A 26,514-nucleotide genomic window follows, 5' to 3' on the forward strand; every position below is an offset into this window, starting at 1 on the left:
AGTAGACACAGACAGAGCAGTAGACACAGGCAGAGCAGTAGACACAGGCAGTAGACACAGGCAGAGCAGTAGACACAGACAGAGCAGTAGACACAGGCAGTAGACACAAACAGAGCAGTAGACACAGGCAGAGCAGTAGGCAGAGCAGTAGACACAGGCAGAGCAGTAGACACAGACAGAGCAGTAGACACAGACAGAGCAGTAGGCAGAGCAGTAGACACAGGCAGAGCAGTAGACACAGGCAGGGCAGTAGACACAGGCAGAGCAGTAGACACAGGCAGAGCAGTAGACACAGGCAGAGTAGTAGGCAGAGCAGTAGACACAGGCAGAGCAGTAGACACAGGCAGAGCAGTAGACACAGGCAGAGCAGTAGACACAGACAGAGCAGTAGACACAGGCAGAGCAGTAGACACAGGCAGTAGACACAGGCAGAGCAGTAGACACAGGCAGAGCAGTAGACACAGACAGAGCAGTAGACACAGGCAGTAGACACAGGCAGAGCAGTAGACACAAACAGAGCAGTAGACACAGGCAGAGCAGTAGGCAGAGCAGTAGACACAGGCAGAGCAGTAGACACAGGCATAGCAGTAGACACAGACAGAGCAGTAGGCAGAGCAGTAGACACAGGCAGAGCAGTAGACACAGGCAGAGCAGTAGACACAGGCAGAGCAGTAGACACAGGCAGAGCAGTAGACACAGACAGAGCAGTAGACACAGACAGAGCAGTAGACACAGGCAGAGCAGTAGACACAGGCAGTAGACACAGGCAAAGCAGTAGACACAGGCAGTAGACACAGACAGAGCAGTAGACACAGGCAGTAGACACAGGCAGAGCAGTAGACACAGGAAGAGCAGTAGACACAGGCAGAGCAGTAGACACAGGCAGAGCAGTAGACACAGGCAGAGCAGTAGACACAGGCAGAGCAGTAGACACAGGCAGAGCAGTAGACACAGGCAGAGCAGTAGACACAGGCAGTAGACACAGGCAGAGCAGTAGACACAGGCAGAGCAGTAGACACAGGCAGTGCAGTAGACACAGGCAGAGCAGTAGACACAGGCAGTAGACACAGACAGAGCAGTAGACACAGACAGAGCAGTAGACACAGACAGAGCAGTAGACACAGGCAGAGCAGTAGACACAGACAGAGCAGTAGACACAGGCAGTAGACACAGGCAGAGCAGTAGACACAAACCGAGCAGTAGACACAGGCAGAGCAGTAGACACAGGCAGTAGACACAGGCAGAGCAGTAGACACAAACAGAGCAGTAGACACAGGCAGAGCAGTAGGCAGAGCAGTAGACACAGGCAGAGCAGTAGACACAGGCATAGCAGTAGACACAGACAGAGCAGTAGGCAGAGCAGTAGACACAGGCAGAGCAGTAGACACAGGCAGAGCAGTAGACACAGGCAGAGCAGTAGACACAGGCAGAGCAGTAGACACAGACAGAGCAGTAGACACAGACAGAGCAGTAGACACAGGCAGAGCAGTAGACACAGGCAGTAGACACAGGCAAAGCAGTAGACACAGGCAGTAGACACAGACAGAGCAGTAGACACAGGCAGTAGACACAGGCAGAGCAGTAGACACAGGAAGAGCAGTAGACACAGGCAGAGCAGTAGACACAGGCAGAGCAGTAGACACAGACAGAGCAGTAGACACAGGCAGAGCAGTAGACACAGGCAGAGCAGTAGACACAGGCAGAGCAGTAGACACAGGAAGAGCAGTAGACACAGGCAGAGCAGTAGACACAGGCAGAGCAGTAGACACAGACAGAGCAGTAGACACAGGCAGAGCAGTAGACACAGGCAGAGCAGTAGACACAGGCAGAGCAGTAGACACAGGCAGAGCAGTAGACACAGGCAGTAGACACAGGCAGAGCAGTAGACACAGGCAGAGCAGTAGACACAGGCAGTGCAGTAGACACAGGCAGAGCAGTAGACACAGGCAGTAGACACAGACAGAGCAGTAGACACAGACAGAGCAGTAGACACAGACAGAGCAGTAGACACAGGCAGAGCAGTAGACACAGGCAGTAGACACAGGCAAAGCAGTAGACACAGGCAGTAGACACAGACAGAGCAGTAGACACAGGCAGTAGACACAGGCAGAGCAGTAGACACAGGAAGAGCAGTAGACACAGGCAGAGCAGTAGACACAGGCAGAGCAGTAGACACAGACAGAGCAGTAGACACAGGCAGAGCAGTAGACACAGGCAGAGCAGTAGACACAGGCAGAGCAGTAGACACAGGCAGAGCAGTAGACACAGGCAGAGCAGTAGACACAGGCAGAGCAGTAGACACAGGCAGAGCAGAGCAGTAGACACAGGCAGAGCAGTAGACACAGGCAGAGCAGTAGACACAGACAGAGCAGTAGACACAGGCAGAGCAGTAGACACAGAGCAGTAGACACAGGCAGAGCAGTAGACACAGGCAGAGCAGTAGACACAGGCAGTGCAGTAGACACAGGCAGAGGCAGAGCAGTAGACACAGGCAGTAGACACAGACAGAGCAGTAGACACAGACAGAGCAGTAGACACAGACAGAGCAGTAGACACAGACAGAGCAGTAGACACAGGCAGAGCAGTAGACACAGACAGAGCAGTAGACACAGGCAGTAGACACAGGCAGAGCAGTAGACACAAACCGAGCAGTAGACACAGGCAGAGCAGTAGACACAGGCAGTAGACACAGACAGAGCAGTAGACACAGACAGAGCAGTAGACACAGGCAGAGTAGTAGGCAGAGCAGTAGACACAGGCAGAGCAGTAGACACAGGCAGAGCAGTAGACACAGACAGAGCAGTAGACACAGACAGAGCAGTAGGCACAGACAGAGCAGTAGACACAGGCAGTAGACACAGGCAGAGCAGTAGACACAGACAGAGCAGTAGACACAGGCAGTAGACACAGGCAGAGCAGTAGACACAAACAGAGCAGTAGACACAGGCAGAGCAGTAGGCAGAGCAGTAGACACAGGCAGAGCAGTAGACACAGGCAGAGCAGTAGACACAGGCAGAGCAGTAGGCAGAGCAGTAGACACAGGCAGAGCAGTAGACACAGGCAGAGCAGTAGACACAGGCAGGACAGTAGACACAGGCAGAGCAGTAGACACAGGCAGAGCAGTAGACACAGGCAGAGCAGTAGACACAGGCAGTAGACACAGGCAGAGCAGTAGACACAGGCAGTAGACACAGGCAGAGCAGTAGACACAGGCAGAGCAGTAGACACAGGCAGAGCAGTAGACACAGGCAGAGCAGTAGACACAGGCAGTAGACACAGGCAGAGCAGTAGACACAGGCAGAGCAGTAGACACAGGCAGAGCAGTAGACACAGGCAGAGCAGTAGACACAGGCAGAGTAGTAGGCAGAGCAGTAGACACAGGCAGAGCAGTAGACACAGGCAGAGCAGTAGACACAGGCAGAGCAGTAGACACAGACAGAGCAGTAGACACAGGCAGAGCAGTAGACACAGGCAGTAGACACAGGCAGAGCAGTAGACACAGGAAGAGCAGTAGACACAGGCAGAGCAGTAGACACAGGCAGAGCAGTAGACACAGGCAGAGCAGTAGACACAGACAGAGCAGTAGACACAGGCAGAGCAGTAGACACAGGCAGAGCAGTAGACACAGACAGAGCAGTAGACACAGGCAGTAGACACAGGCAGAGCAGTAGACACAGGCAGTAGACACAGGCAGAGCAGTAGACACAGGCAGTAGACACAGACAGAGCAGTAGACACAGGCAGTAGACACAGGCAGAGCAGTAGACACAGGCAGAGCAGTAGACACAGGCAGTAGACACAGGCAGTAGACACAGGCAGAGCAGTAGACACAGGCAGAGCAGTAGACACAGGCAGAGCAGTAGACACAGGCAGTGCAGTAGACACAGGCAGAGCAGTAGACACAGACAGAGCAGTAGACACAGGCAGTAGACACAGGCAGAGCAGTAGACACAGGCAGAGCAGTAGACACAGGCAGTAGACACAGGCAGAGCAGTAGACACAGGCAGTAGACACAGGCAGAGCAGTATACACAGGCAGAAGACACAGGCAGAGCAGTAGACACAGACAGAGCAGTAGACACAGGCAGTAGACACAGGCAGAGCAGTAGACACAGACAGAGCAGTAGACACAGGCAGTATTTATAGCGACTAATGTTCTCCACAGGGCTCTTTATTATCAGAGTTCAGCTCTATGTATGGAAATAAGCTTCCTCTCCATTTATGCTTTGTAGAAACTATTTGGGTTACATTAATGTGTATTATCTCTTTGTGAACCAGCATGGCACTGCTTGAACAAGACAGCTATGAGAACAATATAAATATGCAAACATACAGGACTTTAATGTTGGGCAGAAACAGGATAGTTGTTGATCATGTACACCGATGCATCTTCATGAACCCTTTCCAACAGCGCTATAGCAACACGCTTTACAACAACGACAAGTCTCCAGTCAGCTACCTAACATTTTACATTCACAGTCCGCAAACATTTTAACTCTGCTATCCACCATTTTATCCCTCCACTAACTCTGCTATCTACCATTTTAACCCTCCACTAACTCTGCTATCCACCATTTTAACCCTCCACTAACTCTGCGATCCACCATTTTAACCCTCCACTAACTCTGCTATCTACCATTTTAACCCTCCACTAACTCTGCTATCTACCATTGTAACCCTCCACTAACGCTGCTATCTACCATTGTAACCCTCCACTAACGCTGCTATCTACCATTTTAACCCTCCACTAACGCGGCTATCTACCATTTTAACCCTCCACTAACTCTGCTATCTCTGCTAGCTTCAATGCCATACAACACTACTTCCATGGCCTTCAACTGCTCTTAAACGCTAGTAAAACCAAATGCATGCTCTTCAACAGATCGCTGCCTGCACCTGCCCGCCCGACTAACATCACTACTCTGGACGGTTCTGACTTAGAATATGTGGACAAATACAAATACCTAGGTGTCTGGCTAGACTGTAAACTCTCCTTCCAGACTCATATTAAACATCTCCAATCCAAAATGAAATAGAGAATCGTCTTCCTATTTCGCAACAAAGCCTCCTTCACTCATGCCACCAAACATACCCTCGTAAAACTGACTATCCTACCGATCCTCGACTTTGGCGATGTCATTTACAAGATAGCCTCCAATACTCTACTCAGCAAACTGGATGCAGTCTATCACAGAGCCATCCATTTTGTCACCAAAGCCCCATATACCACCCACCACTGCAACCTGTATGCTCTAGTCGGCTGTCCCTCGCTACATATTCGTCGCCAGACCCACTAGCTCCAGGTCATCTATAAGTCTATGTTAGGTAAAGCTCCGCCTTATCTCAGCTCACTGGTCATGATAACAACAGCAGGTATATCTCACTGATCATCCCCAAAGTCATAACCTCCTTTGGCTGCCTTTCCTTCCAGCTCTCTGCTGCCACTGACTGGAACGAATTGCAAAAATCTCTGAAGCTGGAGTATTATATTTCCCTCACTAACTTTAAACATCGGCTATCTGAGCAGCTAACCGATCGCTGCAGCTGTACACAGCCCATCTGTAAATAGTGCATCCAATCTACCTACCTCATCCCCATATTGTTTTTATTTACTATTCTGCTCACCACTAACGCTGCTATCTACCATTTTAACCCTCCACTAACTCTGCTATCTAACATTTTAACCCTCCACTAACGCTGCTATCTAACATTTTAACCCTCCACTAACGCTGCTATCTAACATTTTAACCCTCCACTAACTCTGCTATCTAACATTGTAACCCTCCACTAACTCTGCTATCTAACATTGTAACCCTCCACTAACTCTGCTATCTAACATTGTAACCCTCCACTAACTCTGCTATCTAACATTGTAACCCTCCACTAACTCTGCTATCTAACATTGTAACCCTCCACTAACTCTGCTATCTAACATTTTAACCCTCCACTAACTCTGCTATCTAACATTTTAACCCTCCACTAACTCTGCTATCTAACATTAACCCTCCAGTAACTCTGCTATCTAACATTTTAACCCTCCACTAACTCTGCTATCTAACATTTTAACCCTCCACTAACTCTGCTATCTAACATTTTAACCCTCCACTAACTCTGCTATCTACCATTTTAACCCTCCACTAACTCTGCTATCTACCATTGTAACTCTCCACTAACGCTGCTATCTACCATTTAACCCTCCACTAACGCGGCTATCTACCATTTTAACCCTCCACTAACTCTGCTATCTACCATTGTAACTCTCCACTAACGCTGCTATCTACCATTTAACCCTCCACTAACGCGGCTATCTACCATTTTAACCCTCCACTAACTCTGCTATCTACCATTGTAACTCTCCACTAACGCTGCTATCTACCATTTTAACCCTCCACTAACTCTGCTATCTAACATTTTAACCCTCCACTAACTCTGCTATCTAACATTTTAACCCTCCACTAACTCTGCTATCTACCATTTTAACCCTCCACTAACTCTGCTATCTACCATTGTAACTCTCCACTAACGCTGCTATCTACCATTTTAACCCTCCACTAACTCTGCTATCTAACATTTTAACCCTCCACTAACTCTGCTATCTAACATTTTAACCCTCCACTAACTCTGCTATCTACCATTTTAACCCTCCACTAACTCTGCTATCTACCATTTTAACCCTCCACTAACTCTGCTATCTAACATTTTAACCCTCCACTAACTCTGCTATCTAACATTTTAACCCTCCACTAACTCTGCTATCTACCATTTTAACCCTCCACTAACGCTGCTATCTACCATTGTAACTCTCCACTAACGCTGCTATCTACCATTTAACCCTCTCTAACTCTGCTACCTAACATTTTAACCCTCCAATAACTCTGCTATCTAACATTTTAACCCTCCACTAACTCTGCTATCTAACATTTTAACCCTCCACTAACTCTGCTATCTAACATTAACCCTCCAGTAACTCTGCTATCTAACATTTTAACCCTCCACTAACTCTGCTATCTACCATTTTAACCCTCCACTAACTCTGCTATCTACCATTTTAACCCTCCACTAACTCTGCTATCTACCATTTTAACCCTCCACTAACTCTGCTATCTACCATTTTAACCCTCCACTAACGCTGCTATCTACCATTTTAACCCTCCACTAACTCTGCTATCTACCATTGTAACCCTCCACTAACGCTGCTATCTACCATTTTAACCCTCCACTAACTCTGCTATCTAACATTGTAACCCTCCAGTAACTCTGCTATCTAACATTAACCCTCCAGTAACTCTGCTATCTACCATTTTAACCCTCCACTAACTCTGCTATCTACCATTTTAACCCTCCACTAACTCTGCTATCTACCATTTTAACCCTCCACTAACTCTGCTATCTACCATTGTAACCCTCCACTAACGCTGCTATCTACCATTTTAACCCTCCACTAACTCTGCTATCTAACATTAACCCTCCAGTAACTCTGCTATCTAACATTTTAACCCTCCACTAACTCTGCTATCTAACATTTTAACCCTCCACTAACTCTGCTATCTACCATTTTAACCCTCCACTAACTCTGCTATCTACCATTGTAACCCTCCACTAACGCTGCTATCTACCATTTTAACCCTCCACTAACTCTGCTATCTAACATTAACCCTCCAGTAACTCTGCTATCTAACATTTTAACCCTCCACTAACTCTGCTATCTAACATTTTAACCCTCCACTAACTCTGCTATCTAACATTGTAACCCTCCACTAACGCTGCTATCTAACATTTTAACCCTCCACTAACTCTGCTATCTAACATTTTAACCCTCCACTATAACTCTGCTATCTAACATTTTAACCCTCCACTAACTCTGCTATCTAACATTTTAACCCTCCACTAACTCTGCTATCTAACATTTTAACCCTCCACTAACTCTGCTATCTAACATTAACCCTCCACTAACTCTGCTATCTAACATTAACCCTCCAGTAACTCTGCTATCTAACATTTTAACCCTCCACTAACTCTGCTATCTAACATTTTAATCCTCCACTAACTCTGCTATCTAACATTTTAACCCTCCACTAACTCTGCTATCTAACATTGTAACCCTCCACTAACGCTGCTATCTAACATTTTAACTGAGCTTTAACCTTTACATTTTGCCTGTAATTTAACGTATCATTCCCAGCATGCAGCGTTTTCAGTATGCCTCAGGCTTTTATGTTTCTCTTCCTCCTTCTGCAACATCAATTAACCCCCATTTTCCACGCACATAGAGCCAATAGGACAGGCTGACCTTTCCCGGAGAAATTGAAATGTGCTTTACATTTATCAACTTAATTAGGTTCACAAGCTGCCGCACGCTACCCTTGATTACACTGTAATTCAATAAGAAAAACATTATTTCAAATGCAGATAGAGGAAAATAATAAAAAAAGCCCTTCTGGTGGGACTTGCCATTTTCAGTTAGGGACATTTCAAATGAAAATGTATGACAATGGAGCAACTATGAGGACACTGGTGATGGTAGCGGCCATTTTGGCCGGCTGTCAGGTTCGGTTTCAAGGTAAAAAAGACACAGACGCGTGCTTCTGCTGTCATGTCATACGAACTTCACCCTGTCGCTCACAGAGATACCACAGCCCGGGAAGCAGATCGGGGAATTTAAGTGAAGCCATGGCTGTTGTCAACACTAGTTTCTTACCACTTCAAACACGTGCTTCTCTCCCATCGATCCTTAATACTCATAGAACTATAGATGTCCTTGTAAGATGTGTTGTAGGTTCAAATTCAGCTGTTTAGCTGCTGCTTCAATAATGTGATGGCGTCAGAATAAGCCAAAAGAAGACGTCACCACCACCACCCTGTGTGCCCACACACACACCTTGGAGGAGGAAGTGTCACACTCCTGGCAGATCCAGCCGTATCCTGTCTGCTTGGGAGACTTCTTCAGGGGAGGGTCCAGACAGCCAAAGTGGTAGCACAGACAACACTCATCACACCTACAGGAGAGAGAGGTGGGGCAGGTGTTACATACAGTGGAACACACACACACACACACACCACACACCACACACCACACACACACACAGTTCCAATAGAACTCAGAGTATTCTTCAATGGAAGCTTGTTTAACATCAGATATGTGCAGTGTGGTGTCCGTCAGGGCAGTTGCCTTGGGCCGCTGCTCTTTTCTATTTTTACAAATGATTTGCCACTTGTCTTACAAGAAGCTAAAATGACTATGTAGGCTGATGATTGCACACTCCACACATCAGCACCTACAGACAGTAAGTTCACAGGGAGTCTCATCACTGTCGAACGCTCCCTAAAACACTTTTGCGAGCAGGCCATTCTGATCAACCTGGCTGGGGTATCCTGGAAGGATATTGACCTCATCCTGTCAGTCGAGGATGCCTGGTTGTTCTTTAAAATGAATTTCCTCACCATCTTAAATAAGCATGCCCCTTTCAAAAAATGTAGAACTAAGAACAGATATAGCCCTTGATTCACTCCAGACCTGACTGCCCTTGACCAGCACAAAACCATCCTGTGGCGGACTGCACTGGCATCGAATAGTCCCCCCGATATGCAACTTTTCAGGGAAGTCAGGAAACAATACATGCAGTCAGTCAGGAAAGCAAAGGCTAGCTTTTTCAAACAGAAATTTGCATCCTGTAGCTCTAACTCCAAAAGGTTTTGGGACACTGTAAAGTCCATGGAGAATAAGAGCACCTCCTCCCAGCTGCCCACTGCACTAAGGCTAGGTCACCGCCGATAAATCTAAGATAATCAATAATTTCAATAAGCATTTCTTTACGGCTGGCCATGCTTTCCTCCTGGCTATCTCAACCCCGGCCAACAGCTCTGCACCCCCCAGCTACTTTCCCAAGCCTCCCACCTTCTCCTTCACCCAAATCCAGATAGCAGATGTTCTGAAAGAGCTGCAAAACCTGGACCCGTACAAATCAGCTGGGCTTGAAAATCTGGACCCTCTCCTTCTAAAATTATCCGCTGCAATTTTTGCTACCCCTATTACCAGTCTGTTCAACCTCTCTTTCATATCATCCAAGATCCCTAAAGACTGGAAAGCTGCCGCGGTCATCCCGCTCTTCAAAGGGGTGACACTCTAGACCCAAACTCTTATAGACCTATATCCATCCTGCCCTGCCTTTCTAAAGTCTTCAAAAGCCAACTTAATAAACAGATCACCGACCATTTTGAATCCCACGTACCTTCTCCGCTGTGCAATCCAGTTTCCGAGCTGGTCACGGGTGCACCTCAGCCACGCTCAAGGTACTAAACGATATCATAACCGCCATTGATAAAATACAGTACTGTGCAGCCGTCTTCATCGACCTGGCCAAGGCTTTCGACTCTGTCAATCACTGTATTCTTACCGGCAGACTCAACAGCCTTGGTTTCTCAAATGACTGCCTCACCTGGTTCACCAACTACTTCTCAGGTAGAGTTCAGTGTGTCAAATCAGAGGGCCTGTTGTCCGGGCCGCTGGCAGTCTCTATGGGGGAGCCACACGGTTCAATTCTCGGCCCGACTCTTTTCTCTGTATATATCAATGCTGCGGGTGATTCCCTGATCCACCTCTATGCAGACGACACCATTCTGTATACATTTGGCCCTTCTTTGGACACTCTGTTAACTAAACCTCCAAATGAGCTTCAATGCCATACAACACTCCTTCCATGGCCTTCAACAGCTCTTAAACGCTAGTAAAACCAAATGCATGCTCTTCAACAGATCGCTGCCTGCACCTGCCCGCCCGACTAACATCACCACTCTGGACGGTTCTGACTTAGAATATGTGGACAAATACAAATACCTAGGTGTCTGGCTAGACTGTAAACTCTCCTTCCAGACTCATATTAAACATCTCCAATCCAAAATGAAATAGAGAATCGTCTTCCTATTTCGCAACAAAGCCTCCTTCACTCATGCCACCAAACATACCCTCGTAAAACTGACTATCCTACCGATCCTCGACTTTGGCGATGTCATTTACCAGATAGCCTCCAATACTCTACTCAGCAAACTGGATGCAGTCTATCACAGAGCCATCCATTTTGTCACCAAAGCCCCATATACCACCCACCACTGCAACCTGTATGCTCTAGTCGGCTGTCCCTCGCTACATATTCGTCGCCAGACCCACTAGCTCCAGGTCATCTATAAGTCTATGTTAGGTAAAGCTCCGCCTTATCTCAGCTCACTGGTCATGATAACAACAGCAGGTATATCTCACTGATCATCCCCAAAGTCATAACCTCCTTTGGCTGCCTTTCCTTCCAGCTCTCTGCTGCCACTGACTGGAACGAATTGCAAAAATCTCTGAAGCTGGAGTATTATATTTCCCTCACTAACTTTAAACATCGGCTATCTGAGCAGCTAACCGATCGCTGCAGCTGTACACAGCCCATCTGTAAATAGTGCATCCAATCTACCTACCTCATCCCCATATTGTTTTTATTTACTATTCTGCTCACCAGTATTTCTATTTGCACATCATCATCTGCACATCTATCACTCCAGTGTTGATTTGCTAAATTGCAATTACTTCGCTGCTATGGCCTTTATTTTGTCTCTATTGTGTTATTGACTGTACGCTTGTTTATTCCATGCGTAACTCTGTTGTTGTTTGTGTCGCAGTACTTTGCTTTATCTTGGCCAGGTCTCAGTTGTAAATGAGAACTTGTTCTCAACTGGCCTACCTGGTTAAATAAAGGTGAAATAAAGAAATATGCAATGAGTTAAGGTCAGTGTCAGAACTGGTAATTATCAATAAACTGGTCTTAAATACCTCTAAAACCAAAAGCATTGCATTTGGTTCAAAGTATTCTCGTAGACCTAAACCTCTACTGGAGATATGTGTAAAGGGTGTGACCATTGAACAAGGGGAAGCAGCTGAACTCCTAGGAGTAACATTGGATGGTCAGTTATCATGGTCAAGCCATATTGACAAAGTTGTTGTGAAGATGGGGAAGGGCATGTCTGCTTTGTTTTTGACACAAGAATAAACTGTACTAAGATATTCAGGCTCTGATCGTTTCCCATCTTGATTCCTGTCTGGTAATATAGTCAGGTGCAGTAAAGAAAGACCTAGCAAAGCTGCAGCTGACTCAAAACAAAGCAGCACGTCTTTAACCGCACAGACACTACTAACATTAACAACATGCATCATAGTCTTTCATGGTTGAGGTCAAATGGTCTACTTCTCTTCTAAAGAAACATTTGTGTGTTGAAAATGCCTAACCACTTGTATAATCTATTTGCATACACTTCAAACAGACAAACACACCCCACCAGACAGGCCACTACGAGTTTCTTCAGTGCACCCAAACCAAAAACAGATGTAATGTGTCGCTCAGTTCTGTATAGAGCCATGTCATCATGGAATGATCTGTCACCAGAGGTTACACAGGCAAAAAGCAAGGTCTTCAAGATCTACTTTAATGTAGATATGAATAGTGTGTATAGTATTTGTATTTTTCTCTTTGTTTCCAATATATAACTCTTATTTGAATTGGATGTAATATCTTATGTTGTTCTTGTCTACAACTGTTCTGTACTTTGTCATGTATTTGTACGTTTTGTGTGGAGCCCAGGAAGAGTAGCTGCTGCATGTGCAGTAGCTAATGGGGATCCTAATCAACTAAACAAACACACACACTAAGAATGACAGATCATGACAGGGCAGGTAGTTGTCAGGGATTAGATGATTATGAAATCAAACCACACTGTTACTACTCCTTCCCTTGACCTTACACACGTGTCATACTATGAGCATAGCTTTTTGTATAGTTTGGCTAGCCAGACAGCTTTATCATTACACAAGCCAGTTAACCGTCCTACCATGGTGTCCTCGGGTCAGGCAACAGGGTTTTGCAACCTTACAGTACAGGCAGTAAAAAACAAAATATGAATATCGACTATCACACACATCAATATGGTTTTGTGTGTGTGTGGTGTTTACCTGAGTGAGTTTTTCTGTGTTGGAAACAGAATGAGACAACTAAAACTCAATTTAGCATTCATGAGATTCCAGTGGTTGAGCCTGAATGCCCTTCAGTCCATACATCCTTCTCTCCCTCCTCTCCTTCCAGTCCATGATCAACTAATTATGTCCTAATCAATGTGGGAGATTCAGATTTTTCAATGAAAATCTGATCAACCAGATACCAGCCCAGTGAGTGTTAATTCGCTCTTCTCTTCTCTATTACGGGAGGGGGAGAGGAGAGGAGGGGGGAGGAGGGGGAGAGGAGAGGAGGGGGGAGGAGGGGGACAGGAGAGGATGAGGGGAGGGGGGAGACAGGGAAGAGGAGCGGGGGGAGGGGAAGAGGAGGAGAGGGGGGGTGGAGGGGAAAAGGAGAGGAGGGGAAAAGGAGAGGAGAGGGGAGGAGGGGAAGAGGAGAGGAGGGGAGGAGGGGGAGAGGAGAGGAGGGGGAGAGGGACTTGGGGAAGGTGAACCACATAGGATGAAGATCGATTTCTGTGCAAATGTCTCATGGATATCTATGCATGATTTAGGCTACCTGAAAGTCCAATAGACATGACTGTACTTGTCTAGGATAGAGAGACTGTAACACAACAGCATATCGAAACAGAGCCAGACGTGTATTTAAGTCCCAGTGAACTTGTGATGACAACTGGTGAAGTTCCGGAGGGTTGAACCCAGCACCTCCTGTCAGAGGAGCCCTTTTCACCACAACAACTACCAGGAACCGCTATTCTAATTAAAGAACCTATTATGAATAAAGGCCTTAGTCTACTTCACAGACTAAGTAACCCAACCATATGGACATCTCCCCGTGACCCCGTCATACAGGACTGTAGGTGACTGTTGTAAGTGTTGTTGTCACAACACATATCGCCACAGCAGAGTCACTGTGTTTCTTGAACACATACAGTGGCCTATCTCTTCCAGACAGGCAAGGCTATTTCCAATCCCACTATTCCCACAGGATCAACCACCACTGGGGATCATTCTAAGCTAAGCCCCCCAACATAATCTATCTGTTCCAATTCTCTGTCAATATGCTGAGCAGGGGTTTATTGTGAAATCTATGGGTGTTCAGTCAACGCTCCTACAAATTCATTCTGCTGCATGTAGTCGAACCAGAAGGAAATAGAGAAGGCAACCTTCCCACGTTGATGTGAATATCTGAATATGAATGTACACAGTATGACCAAAAAGGCTACTGCCAATAACGCAAAGAAGCAGCATCTGTTGAAAGACTGCATGCTGTAGTGTGCAAAAAGCAAGTACTGATTAATAAAGTCTACCAACTGTCCTGTGTGGGAAGTCATAGTACAACCAATAAGATACTAGTGCAGCAGCCATACCATGAACGCTGATAACTAAAAAGGTAAGACAGCTACAATCCCTGTGCCTTCACTGATACAGACAGTAAATAACAAACACATTACGACTAGAAGATAAAATGTAAAACATCCAACACCGCTTCCCGGAAAGCGTGGCCAGAGGACGTCTTTTTGCTACCATGGTGTTCACCTCAAGTAAAATGGGTTATCTTTCATAACCCTGAGGTATTAAACATTAAAACAACCGTGTACATATATCAATGTGAATTAATTCCACGGCAGGCAATATTTTACATACTACAGTAGTTGTCTGTATTCGTCTATTGCCTCTCCTCTGTCCCTATCTCCTCCATATATTCACTGTGACAGGCCAATGTAGAAACGTGTTGCCGTCGACAGCAGACTGTCAGCTCAGAACAGCTTCTCTTACATGATCTGCAGTTAAAGGAGACGCCATCAGAGGAAACCGGTAACCACTGCTTTGTTCACATCCTATTCAACCTATTCAAATCGGTAGTGGAATAGCTAATGGGTGTTAAAGTCCGCCCAGTTCATCATCCTCTTTAACTAACGAAGTGTAAATCATTTAGTTTAGGGTCTGGAATTAAGTACATTAACATCATATGAGAGAGTGTGACTGGTGATTGGGAATAGGGAATATGCAGTAGGGGAGGTTTTGGGGTTGAGAATGGGGTGTGGATGACATGTCTTCTATTTGCACATCAAGACCTGGTTTCCTGGACTTATTCCATGTTTTTAGTCCAGGACCAAGCATATTATGTGTCAGCCCCTAAACCTGTTAGATTGGCTAAAACCAGAGTAACAATTCAATTCATAGATAATTGGTATCTTACTAAGTCAGTGTTTCCCAACCCTGGTCCTCCAGTACCCCCAACATTACACATTTTTGTTGTAGCCCAGGACAAAAACACCTACGTTGAGGGCTTGATGATTAGTTGACAAGATGAATCAGGTGAGCGTGTCCAGAGCTACAATACAAACGGTGTACTGTTGAGGGTACTTGAGGATCACGGTTGGGAAACGCCGTACTAAGTTGTAGAAGCAGAGACGAACAGCTGGTGCACATCAGCAGGGAACCTGCAGAGGCAGGTGGTCCACACCCACACTAGATGGGCTGAGCAGGCATATCTGTCTAGGAAACAAGGGGGAATTTAAAGCACCCTCTGGCCTCATCAGTGAAAAGAAGACAAATGACCACAAGTGTGTCTGCGACGCTAATAAGTTACCCTCCTATTGTGGCACACAATCACCAATTGATTAACCATGAATCTCCTCTACAGGGCCAAGAGAGGAGGAGGTAGACTCCTCTGCCGGACACATGCACACACACACGCACGCGCACACACACACACACACACACACATGAAACACCTCCCAAAACTTTTATTAGGCGAGTGCGTGTGTGTTTATTTGTGTGTGTGTGTGCACACGACACTTAGCCCTGCTTACTTATTTTAATTACTTGACCTTAAAACCTCTTAAATGTAACATCCCCATATTTGGGGACCTTATTTGATTTTTTACATTTCAATTCAGTCTGGTATGAGAACGGTAGCCCCTATCTACAGAAGCAGGGTGTGGACGGAAAGCTGAGTATCTGATCTGTGCCTTCTTTGGTGTGACATACTACCATATACGGGCATACAAATGTATACGGTCAGGCCGAGCCGATGACCTCATTTCAAGATGGCTGCTACCTACATTCTGATTAGCGTTGTGAAGCATAAACCAAATAAACACGAAGTACGTCTAGACACACCAACAGCTGGGACTCCACAGATCATGAGGATGTCTTATTTGTCCACCTGTGACCACCAGCCCAGAGAGTCAACATTTTTATTTTACACACCGTTTTCACCAAACAGCAAACATCTTACAAGGTAAGCTTCAATTTGGTCTGTGTTTGAGCTGTAGCTACATGGAGGATATTAAATTCATCCTTAGGTTGGTAAGAACAAATCTAGCCTATTGTCAATGTTATCTGATGATGTATGACTTAATGGCAACATCGAATGGACACCAAGTCACTATATCTTTGCACACTTGTCCCCCGACACCACAATGTTTGAGAGGTTGGTGTTGTAGAAATGTAGCTTTTCTAGTGAACAATAACTTTTAGGCACATCAAGTGTGCAAAAACAGTGCAATTACTACATTTGGACACTTTGGAGAGGTTGAAAGGACACTTGAATGTACCCTGGATACCCCATAACACCACCACAATGTTTGAGTGAGGTTGATATGGTAGAAATTGTGTTTTTATACTGAACAAATAGCATTTAGGGATTGCAAATATGTAATAGCACTGTAATGATCTAATTTACAGTCATATGCCACTTTGGAGGGGTTCACATATATACATCAATCACATTTTATTCCTGATATTGTTCAATATTGTGGAAGCCAAATGATGTGTTTCCAACTCTAGGCATCAATAATTCCCTTCTAGCTTGTCAATGAAATACTATTTAAAAAAATAAATTTAAAAAACAGTTATTTTGTGTGTGCTTGATCTTGTGTATTCTGAACTATGTAACTCCTATCTATCTTCTGATCATTTCCTCATAATCTCCCAGATGTCTTCTTTCCAAATATACCAAGTTTTGACATGAACAGCAGTTACTTTTGGGTATGTATATTTAGGCGGAAATCTACATTTTGCCATTACATCTGTTTTAATGAACCTATTGTGTATCTCGGTGAGCATCTTTGAATTAAAACACTGCTCATGATGCTGACCCAGCCGCCTGGCTGCTGGTTAATGAGTAGATGATTATTAGTTCATTAAAATTCAAAATGACGAGTCCTGCATTTTGCAATAAGTTCACGAGGAAGAAACATTTCCTTTCGGTTCTACTGGATCGCCTTCTGTTTTCCACTTCTTTCAATTTCAGTCAGAATCTTTTATCAAATGCATTTATATTTAGGAGTATTTCTTTAACATTGTACAACACACAAACATTCTATGTTATTTTCACAATTTGTACATTACAAAGTGCCTTCAGAAAGTATTCACACCCCTTGACTTTTTCCACATTTTATTGTGTTATTGGGATTAAAGTGGATTTGTCTTTTTTTTTGTCAACGCAAAATACTCTAATATCAAAGTGGAAGAAAATGGTTTATTTAAATGTTTTATTAATGGTAAATAAAACTAATATATCTTGATTAGATAAGTATTCAACCCCCTGAGTCAATACATGTTAGAATCACCTTTGGTAGCAATTACAGTCTTTTTGGGTAAACACCCTAAGAGCTTTGCACACCTAGATTGCACAATATTTGCCCATTATTCTTTTAAAAATTCTTCAAGCTCTGACAAGGTGATTTTTGATCATTGCTAGACAGACATTTTCAAGTCGTTTTTTTAAGCCGAAACTAACTAGGCCACACAGGAACATTCAATTTTGTCTGATAAGCAACTCCAGTGTATATTTGGCTGTGTTTTAAGTAACTGTATTTCTGAAAGTTGAATGTCTCCTAGTGGAAAGCAGAGTCAAAATCCTAGAGGAAACTTGGTTCACTCTGCTTAGCTCTATTCCTTTTTATCCTAAAAGAAACTCATACCCATAACATGATGCAGCCACCAATATGCTTGAGAATATGAGGAGTAGTATTCAGTGATATGTTGGATTTGCCGTACTTGCAGTATTTCTTTAGTGCCTTATTGCAAAAAGGATGCATGATTTGGAATATTTGTATTCTGCACAGTCTTCCTTCTTTTCACTCTGTCATTTAGGTTAGTATTGTGGAGTAACTACAATGTTGTTGATCCATCCTCAGTTTTCTCCTATGACAATAGTTAAACTCTTACAGTTTATTTTACTCCACCCTTCTCACCTTCTCCCCAATTTCGTGATATCTAATTGGTAGTTACGATCCTGTCTCATCTCTGAAACTCTCCAGCGGGCTCGGGAGAGGTGAAGGTCAAGTAATGCGTCCTCCCAAACATGACCCACCAAGACTTGCTGCTGCTTAACACCTGCTCACTTAACCCGGAAGTCACCCGCACTAATGTGTCGGAGGAAACACTATCCAACTGACTACTGAAGTCAGCTTGCAGGCCCCCGCCCTCCACAAGGAGTTGCTAGAGCACGATGTGACTAGGAAAGCCTCCCTGGCCAAACCCTCCCCTAACCCGGACGACTCTGGGCCAATTGTGTGCCGCCCTATGGGACTCCCGGTCACTGCCAGCTGTGACACATCCTGAGATCGAACCCCAGGCTGTAGTGACCGCTACGCTACTTGGGAGCCAACTCTGTAACTCAATTTAGTCACCATTGGCCTTATGGAAATCCCTGAGCATTTTCCTTGCTCTCCGGTAACTGAGTTAGGAAGGACGCCTGTATCTTTGTAGTGACTGGGTGTATTGATATAACATCCAAAGTGTTATTTTTACCCATCTACCAATTGGTGCCCTTCTTTGCAAGTCATTGGACAATCTCCCTGGTCTTTGTGGTTGAATCTGTGCTTGAAATTCACTGCTTGACTGAAGGACCTTACAGACTTATGTATGGGCTACAAAGATGGGGTAGTCATTTAAAAATAATGTTAACACTTTTCTTGCACTTTTGTGACTTGTTTACACATGTTTACTCCTGAACTTATTTAGGCTTGCCATAACAAAAAAGGGTTGAATACTTATTGACAATACATTTTAGCTTTACATTTTTTAGTATTGTGTGTAGATCAGTGGCACAAAATCTAAATGTCATCCATTTTAAATTCAGACTAACACAACAAAATGTGGAAAAGGTCAAGGGGTGTGAATACTTTCTGAAGACAATGACAACAGGTGCTGTATGACAATAGTTATCTATGGTGTCCCTCAAGGATCAGTTTTAGGCCCACTACTCCTTCATTGTATATGCTACCACTTGTTTTCCAGTTCTTCCTCACAGAGCTTATATACATTATCAGTGGCGCAGGCCAGTCCTTGGCTACCTGGTCTGAGAGTTAGGTGATGCAGTAGCCCCACCATCCTCTTCACATACTGTGTCCATCGTACGTGGTCACTCAACCTCTATCAGCACTGAACACTGCCCTTATAGACCTCCCCACAGCAAGGTCCTTGATGTTATCAAACCAATTTGTCTCCGCTTTAATCATTGGGAAAATGTAGACGCTCGCTCGCTCGTCCCCCCTTCTCCATCTCTCCCTCCTCAACTCTCCTCTGGAAGGAGACAGAATCCAATCACTCAAAAGTGCAGTTATTGATTGATGTAATCTTATTGGGCATGAGGTAGGCGATTGATTGGTTTTGTCTGCTACACATGTTGCTTTCGGCGGACGACTAATATCCCCTTTCATCTGCTGTTTAATCTCTGACAGGAGTTCTTAGTGGCCCTCCTCTCTGCCACATCCTCCCCTGTACCCTCTCTCTCTTTTCCTTTCCCCATTCCCCTCTCTCCGTCTCCCTCTCTCCGTCTCCCTCTCAGTAGGATGACAAGCAGGTGGCTTAGCCGTGGTTTGATCTGCTCTCATCACAGGTCTCACAACTTCACATTACATTTCCCCTCTTCAAAGGGTCTGGAGTGTGTGGCCTCTATAGGGGTCCTCATAGACTTGTTCCCTTGTTCCTCCTCCCCCACAGGCAATCACAGCCGATGCCTCACACACAAACACACACGACTCAATGAAATCAAAGGGAATTTTAGAGATTAGACAGATATGAAACACAGTAAGAAAAAGGATTCACAGGGTTTAAAGTTAAAAGGATGTGTTTAAGCCAGAAGGCAGTACATGGGCTAGCGTGAAGATGTAACCTAGATCAATGTTCATTTCATTTAATCATCACTTTTTTACCATAGATACATTGGGAGGGAGTCAGATCCGAGGTACTTAAGCCAAGTGAGTTATAATTGGATATTAAAAGGAATCAGAGCAATTAGAGTTGTTTAATTTAAAATGAGATCAGCATGAAACTGAAGGCAACTTTTCATCCTTTAAAGCATCCATACTTTAAGCATCTGCAAACCCTAACTCAATTGAGGTAAAACCATTGGATTAGACAACAAGGTTGGAGCTGGGATCCAAAATGTAAGTATTTAATCTACAATATACGTAAATGTACACACATACATGGTCATAAGAAGATTTGAGAAAAAAAGAATCCACTTACAGTATACACATGCCCAGGGTTCTGCTCTGGGGAGAGTGATACTAGTGGTTGTGGTACAGCTGCTGGACAACCAAAGTGTAACATAACGTGCTGTAGCGTAAATCAGATAGATGAAAAACACTTAAATGAGTCAAGTCAAGAAAATATACATTTTCTACATGTTTGTTAGTGGTGAATAAATGTTGTTTACTTGTTTGGGGATTAATCCTCATGCAGTACTTTGATTAGCCTCTTTGTAGATGAACTACATGGAAAACAACGCGGCGTCGGTTGGCCTTGAATAACACACTCCAAGATGATCATCATCAACAACAACATTGTCATCATCACAACCATCACTATTGTCAAACACATTGACAAAGTCATCCTTTGGTTAAAATAATGTCAAACAAGCAACAAATAACCCCATGAACACATCAAATCCGGGCCGAGGATCCTTTGATATGGGATTTCTTTACAGCGTCTTTGTTGCACCACATGCAAAGAGAAAGAGTCGTCCATTTATGGAACAGTCGCAGCTCTCTCTTCTTCCCGGGCCAGCACAGGCCTTGCGGTGTGGTGCCTTGGGAGTGTCCGAAACAACGGCATTGAATTTATCACAAGAGGGCAGTGCAATTACATGGAGGGTGTTCACGTGACGGGAGATCAATACGCCACAAAGCACTCAGCCATTGACTCCCGCATCCCGCCCCGTGACAAAGTAGTTCTGTGAATTTTCTCTATAGAAATGGTGTTAGCGGATTATGGGAATTCTCCTATAGCCTCCCACTTTTTGATTTAGTGTCGGGCGGTAGAACGGTACTGAGATATTATTAAAGAGGCATTGTTTTACAAGGTGGTCAAGAGGAGGTAATGAATGGGGAGAGAGAGAAAGAAAGAGAGAAAGAGAGACCATTGCAAGGCATTTACAAGCTCATTAGAACAACTCACTCACTACAAGCAGACAGGATACCGTAGCATAGTACTAGAACATAGGACACTGTAGCATAGTACTAGAACATAGGACACTGTAGCATAGGACTAGAACATAGGACACTGTAGCATAGGACACTGTAGCATAGTACTAGAGCATAGGACACTGTAGCATAGTACTAGAACATAGGACACTGTAGCATAGTACTAGAACATAGGACACTGTAGCATAGTACTAGAACATAGGACACTGTAGCATAGTACTAGAACATAGGATACCGCAGCATAGTACAAGAACATAGGACACTGTAGCATAGTACTAGAACATAGGATACCGCAGCATAGTACAAGAACATAGGACACCGTAGCATAGAACACTGTAGCATAGTACAAGAACATAGGACACTGTAGCATAGTACTAGAACACAGGACACCGTAGCATAGGACACTGTAGCATAGTACAAGAACATAGGACACTGTAGCATAGTACAAGAACATAGGATACCGCAGCATAGTACTAGAACATAGGACACTGTAGCATAGTACTAGAACATAGGACACTGTAGCATAGTACTAGAACATAGGACACTGTAGCATAGTACTAGAACATAGGACACTGTAGCATAGTACTAGAACATAGGACACTGTAGCATAGTACTAGAACTTAGGATACTGTAGCATAGTACTAGAACACAGGACACCGTAGCATAGGACACTGTAGCATAGTACAATAACATAGGACACTGTAGCATAGTACTAGAACACAGGACACCGTAGCATAGGACACTGTAGCATAGTACAAGAACATAGGACACTGTAGCATAGTACTAGAACACAGGACACCGTAGCATAGGACACTGTAGCATAGTACTAGAACATAGGATACCGCAGCATAGTACAAGAACATAGGACACTGTAGCATAGTACTAGAACACAGGACACCGTAGCATAGGACACTGTAGCATAGTACAAGAACATAGGGCACCGCAGCATAGTACAAGAACATAGGACACTGTAGCATAGTACTAGAACATAGGACACTGTAGCATAGTACTAGAACATAGGACACTGTAGAATAGGACTAGAACATAGGACACTGTAGCATAGTACTAGAACATAGGACACTGTAGCATAGTACTAGAACATAGGACACTGTAGCATAGTACTAGAACTTAGGATACTGTAGCATAGTACTAGAACACAGGACACCGTAGCATAGGACACTGTAGCATAGTACAAGAACATAGGACACTGCAGCATAGTACTAGAACACAGGACACCGTAGCATAGGACACTGTAGCATAGTACAAGAACATAGGACACTGTAGCATAGTACAAGAACATAGGATACCGCAGCATAGTACTAGAACATAGGACACTGTAGCATAGTACTATAACATAGGACACTGTAGCATAGTACTAGAACATAGGACACTGTAGCATAGTACTAGAACATAGGACACTGTAGCATAGTACTAGAACATAGGACACTGTAGCATAGTACTAGAACTTAGGATACTGTAGCATAGTACTAGAACACAGGACACCGTAGCATAGGACACTGTAGCATAGTACAATAGCATAGGACACTGTAGCATAGTACTAGAACACAGGACACCGTAGCATAGGACACTGTAGCATAGTACAAGAACATAGGACACTGTAGCATAGTACTAGAACACAGGACACCGTAGCATAGGACACTGTAGCATAGTACTAGAACATAGGATACCGCAGCATAGTACTAGAACATAGGACACTGTAGCATAGTACTAGAACACAGGACACCGTAGCATAGGACACTGTAGCATAGTACAAGAACATAGGGCACCGCAGCATAGTACAAGAACATAGGACACTGTAGCATAGTACTAGAACATAGGACACTGTAGCATAGTACTAGAACATAGGACACTGTAGCATAGTACTAGAACATAGGACACTGTAGCATAGTACTAGAACATAGGACACTGTAGCATAGTACAAGAACATAGGATACCGCAGCATAGTACAAGAACATAGGACACTGTAGCATAGTACTAGAACATAGGACACTGTAGCATAGTACTAGAACACAGGACACCGTAGCATAGGACACTGTAGCATAGTACTAGAACATAGGATACCGCAGCATAGTACAAGAACACAGGACACTGTAGCATAGTACAAGAGCATAGGATACTGTAGCATAGTACTAGAACATAGGACACTGTAGCATAGTACTAGAACATAGGACACTGTAGCATAGTACTAGAACACAGGACACCGTAGCATAGGACACTGTAGCATAGTACAAGAACATAGGATACCGCAGCATAGTACAAGAACATAGGACACCCTAGCATAGTACTAGAACATAGGACACTGTAGCATAGTACTAGAACACAGGACACCGTAGCATAGGACACTGTAGCATAGTACAAGAACATAGGATACCGCAGCATAGTACAAGAACATAGGACACTGTAGCATAGTACTAGAACATAGGACACTGTAGCATAGTACTAGAACACAGGACACCGTAGCATAGGACACTGTAGCATAGTACTAGAACATAGGATACTATAGCATAGTACTAGAACATAGGACACCCTAGCATAGTACTAGAACATAGGACACTGTAGCATAGTACTAGAACATAGGACACCGTAGCATAGCTGCCTACAACCTTGTTCAAATTAGGGCTGTCCCTGACAAAATAAAATAGTCGTCGACTAAGAGTCGTTGGTTCTTTCAACCAATTGATGTTTAACCAAAATATTATACGGTGTATTTTTCCACATATAGACACATCCTCTGTGTTTTAATCATATCCACTATATGCACTGAGCTTGTCTGATGCTTTAAGCAAACCGTTTGATAAAAAAATTAAGACACACAAATGACTAGCGGGGATCCGACCGCAATTGATTTGATTGTGCCGCCTGGCTCAGACTTGTGTTACTAGCACCCATTGTCTCGCTCTCCTCCCTGCTGTAGTGACCACCACATAACAGTGTATAGCCCTGTCCTCTCTGCTGCAGTGACCACCACATAACAGTGTATAGCCCTGTCCTCTCTGCTGCAGTGACCACCACATAACAGTGTATAGCCCTGTCCTCTCTGCTGCAGTGACCACCACATAACAGTGTATAGCCCTGTCCTCCCTGCTGTAGTGACCACCACATAACAGTGTGTATAACCCTGTCCTCTCTGCTGTAGTGACCACCACATAAGTGTATAGCCCTGTCCTCTCTGCTGTAGTGACCACCACATAAGTGTATAGCCCTGTCCTCTCTGCTGTAGTGACCACCACATAACAGTGTATAGCCCTGTCCTCTCTGCTGTAGTGACCACCACATAAGTGTATAGCCCTGTCCTCTCTGCTGTAGTGACCACCACATAAGTGTATAGCCCTGTCCTCTCTGCTGTAGTGACCACCACATAACAGTGTATAGCCCTGTCCTCCCTGCTGTAGTGACCACCACATAACAGTGTATAGCCCTGTCCTCTCTGCTGTAGTGACCACCACATAACAGTGTATAGCCCTGTCCTCTCTGCTGCAGTGACCACCACATAACAGTGTATAGCCCTGTCCTCTCTGCTGTAGTGACCACCACATAACAGTGTATAGCCCTGTCCTCTCTGCTGCAGCTGCAACATGAATACAGCCATTTTTGACTGAAAAGTTGTTACTGAAATCCCTAATTAGTTTAGGAAAAACATTCCCTCAACCCTTGCTCTCTTTATGTGACACATGTATGCTTCGAATGCACGTGACCATTAGGGCCTGACCTATAGCATATCCTAATCACATCAATAAATTGGTTAGAACAAACTCTGAACACCGTAACACGTGACAAACACCGTAACAAAATGGATGCCAAAGATGGATGACAAAGAATATTTAAAAGAAGGAACGGACAAGCGCTGCGTGAATATTAGGGCTATGCATCCCAAACAGGTGCTGTTAGATTACAATATAATTTTTCTGACCGTTTGGAACAACGTAAACACCACAAACAACACTAAAAATAGTCACATTCATTCGTGAATGCACTTTCCGAAATGGAAGGGTGTAGGCCTATTTATTGTTTAAGCGAACTAAATCAATCTTGGTTGACCAACAGGCTATCAACCCCCCCCCAAAAAAAACGAAACAAAAAACTGTCAACTAAATGGGGTCAGCCCTAGTTCACATACTTTGCCTGGAGCAACAGAACCAATAGAACAGTGTAACCCCCACCCAGTTGTCACTCTAGGCAGACAAGCAAATGCTGAATGTAACTGTGAGACAGGTCTGGAGCTGTTCCCCTAGTTCACCAGTAGGGGGCCTCAGAGGGCTGAGCTCAGACATACAGATACAGAGCCAGGCAGAGAGTGAGTGTGTGTGTGTGTGTGTGTGTGGATTTGAGCAGTAGCACCAGTAGAGCCTGACCCCTCTAGCCCCTGACTGACCTAACTAAGGCCCCAGCCTGCTCACTGAGGGCCTCTCCATGTGCTGTCTCCCCTTGGCCTTATGTTATGTTACAGGAAGGAAAGATATTGTCTATGATACACACACCCCTTAACAGTGTACATCTGTCTGTGTGCTGGGGCAAACCCTACACTAATTAGGATATAAGGCACCTCTGGGGGTTGGGTGATTCATCTTAGTGTGTAGTCACTGAGCCATAGGTGGGGAGGTGGGAGGGGCCACAACTGCACTGCAGAGGAAAAAGGGAATAAAAAAGGAGAGGATAAGAGGAAGAAAGTGCAATCAGGAAGTGAGCGGAGCGGACACACACACTGCGGTGGAATCAGTGGGATAAGAGAAGGGAAGGAAGAAGCTAGCTGGCTGGCTGGCTAGCAGGGGAATAATAGACTGGAGCTGCATGGCTTCTCTACCCACACAGCAGCACAGCTCAGCCCTATGCCTTTTCTCTTCCCTTTTAATGGTAGTAGAGAGAAAAAGTGAAGTCAGCAAAAACAAAATGCCACCATTAAATCATCTCAGTGGATCCTGTGTCAGGACGGTAATGGGAAACACACTCATCATCCCAAAGGTTACTGCTCTTCCAGAACCTCCCTCCTTTCTCTCCATCCTTCCCCTCTCTCCCTCCATCACCCAGTGCCTGTCTCAAATTCACTCATCCCCATGGTCGGAACACAG

At 44.6% G+C, this 26,514-nt stretch overlaps 1 protein-coding gene across 2 annotated transcripts in view; it reads right to left on the bottom strand.

Moving 5' to 3' along the window:
• LOC139373607 (PHD finger protein 14-like) overlaps positions 1-26,514 on the bottom strand; it is a 117,843-nt gene that overhangs the window by 42,767 nt on the left and 48,562 nt on the right. For both annotated transcript variants that reach the window (XM_071114304.1, XM_071114303.1), the window contains one exon: positions 8,877-8,994. In XM_071114304.1, coding sequence (XP_070970405.1) covers positions 8,877-8,994 — 118 coding nt within the window. The remainder of the gene's footprint in view (positions 1-8,876; positions 8,995-26,514) is intronic.

Source organism: Oncorhynchus clarkii, chromosome 18 (assembly GCF_045791955.1).
Source record: "Oncorhynchus clarkii lewisi isolate Uvic-CL-2024 chromosome 18, UVic_Ocla_1.0, whole genome shotgun sequence".
Classification (NCBI taxonomy): domain Eukaryota; kingdom Metazoa; phylum Chordata; class Actinopteri; order Salmoniformes; family Salmonidae; genus Oncorhynchus; species Oncorhynchus clarkii.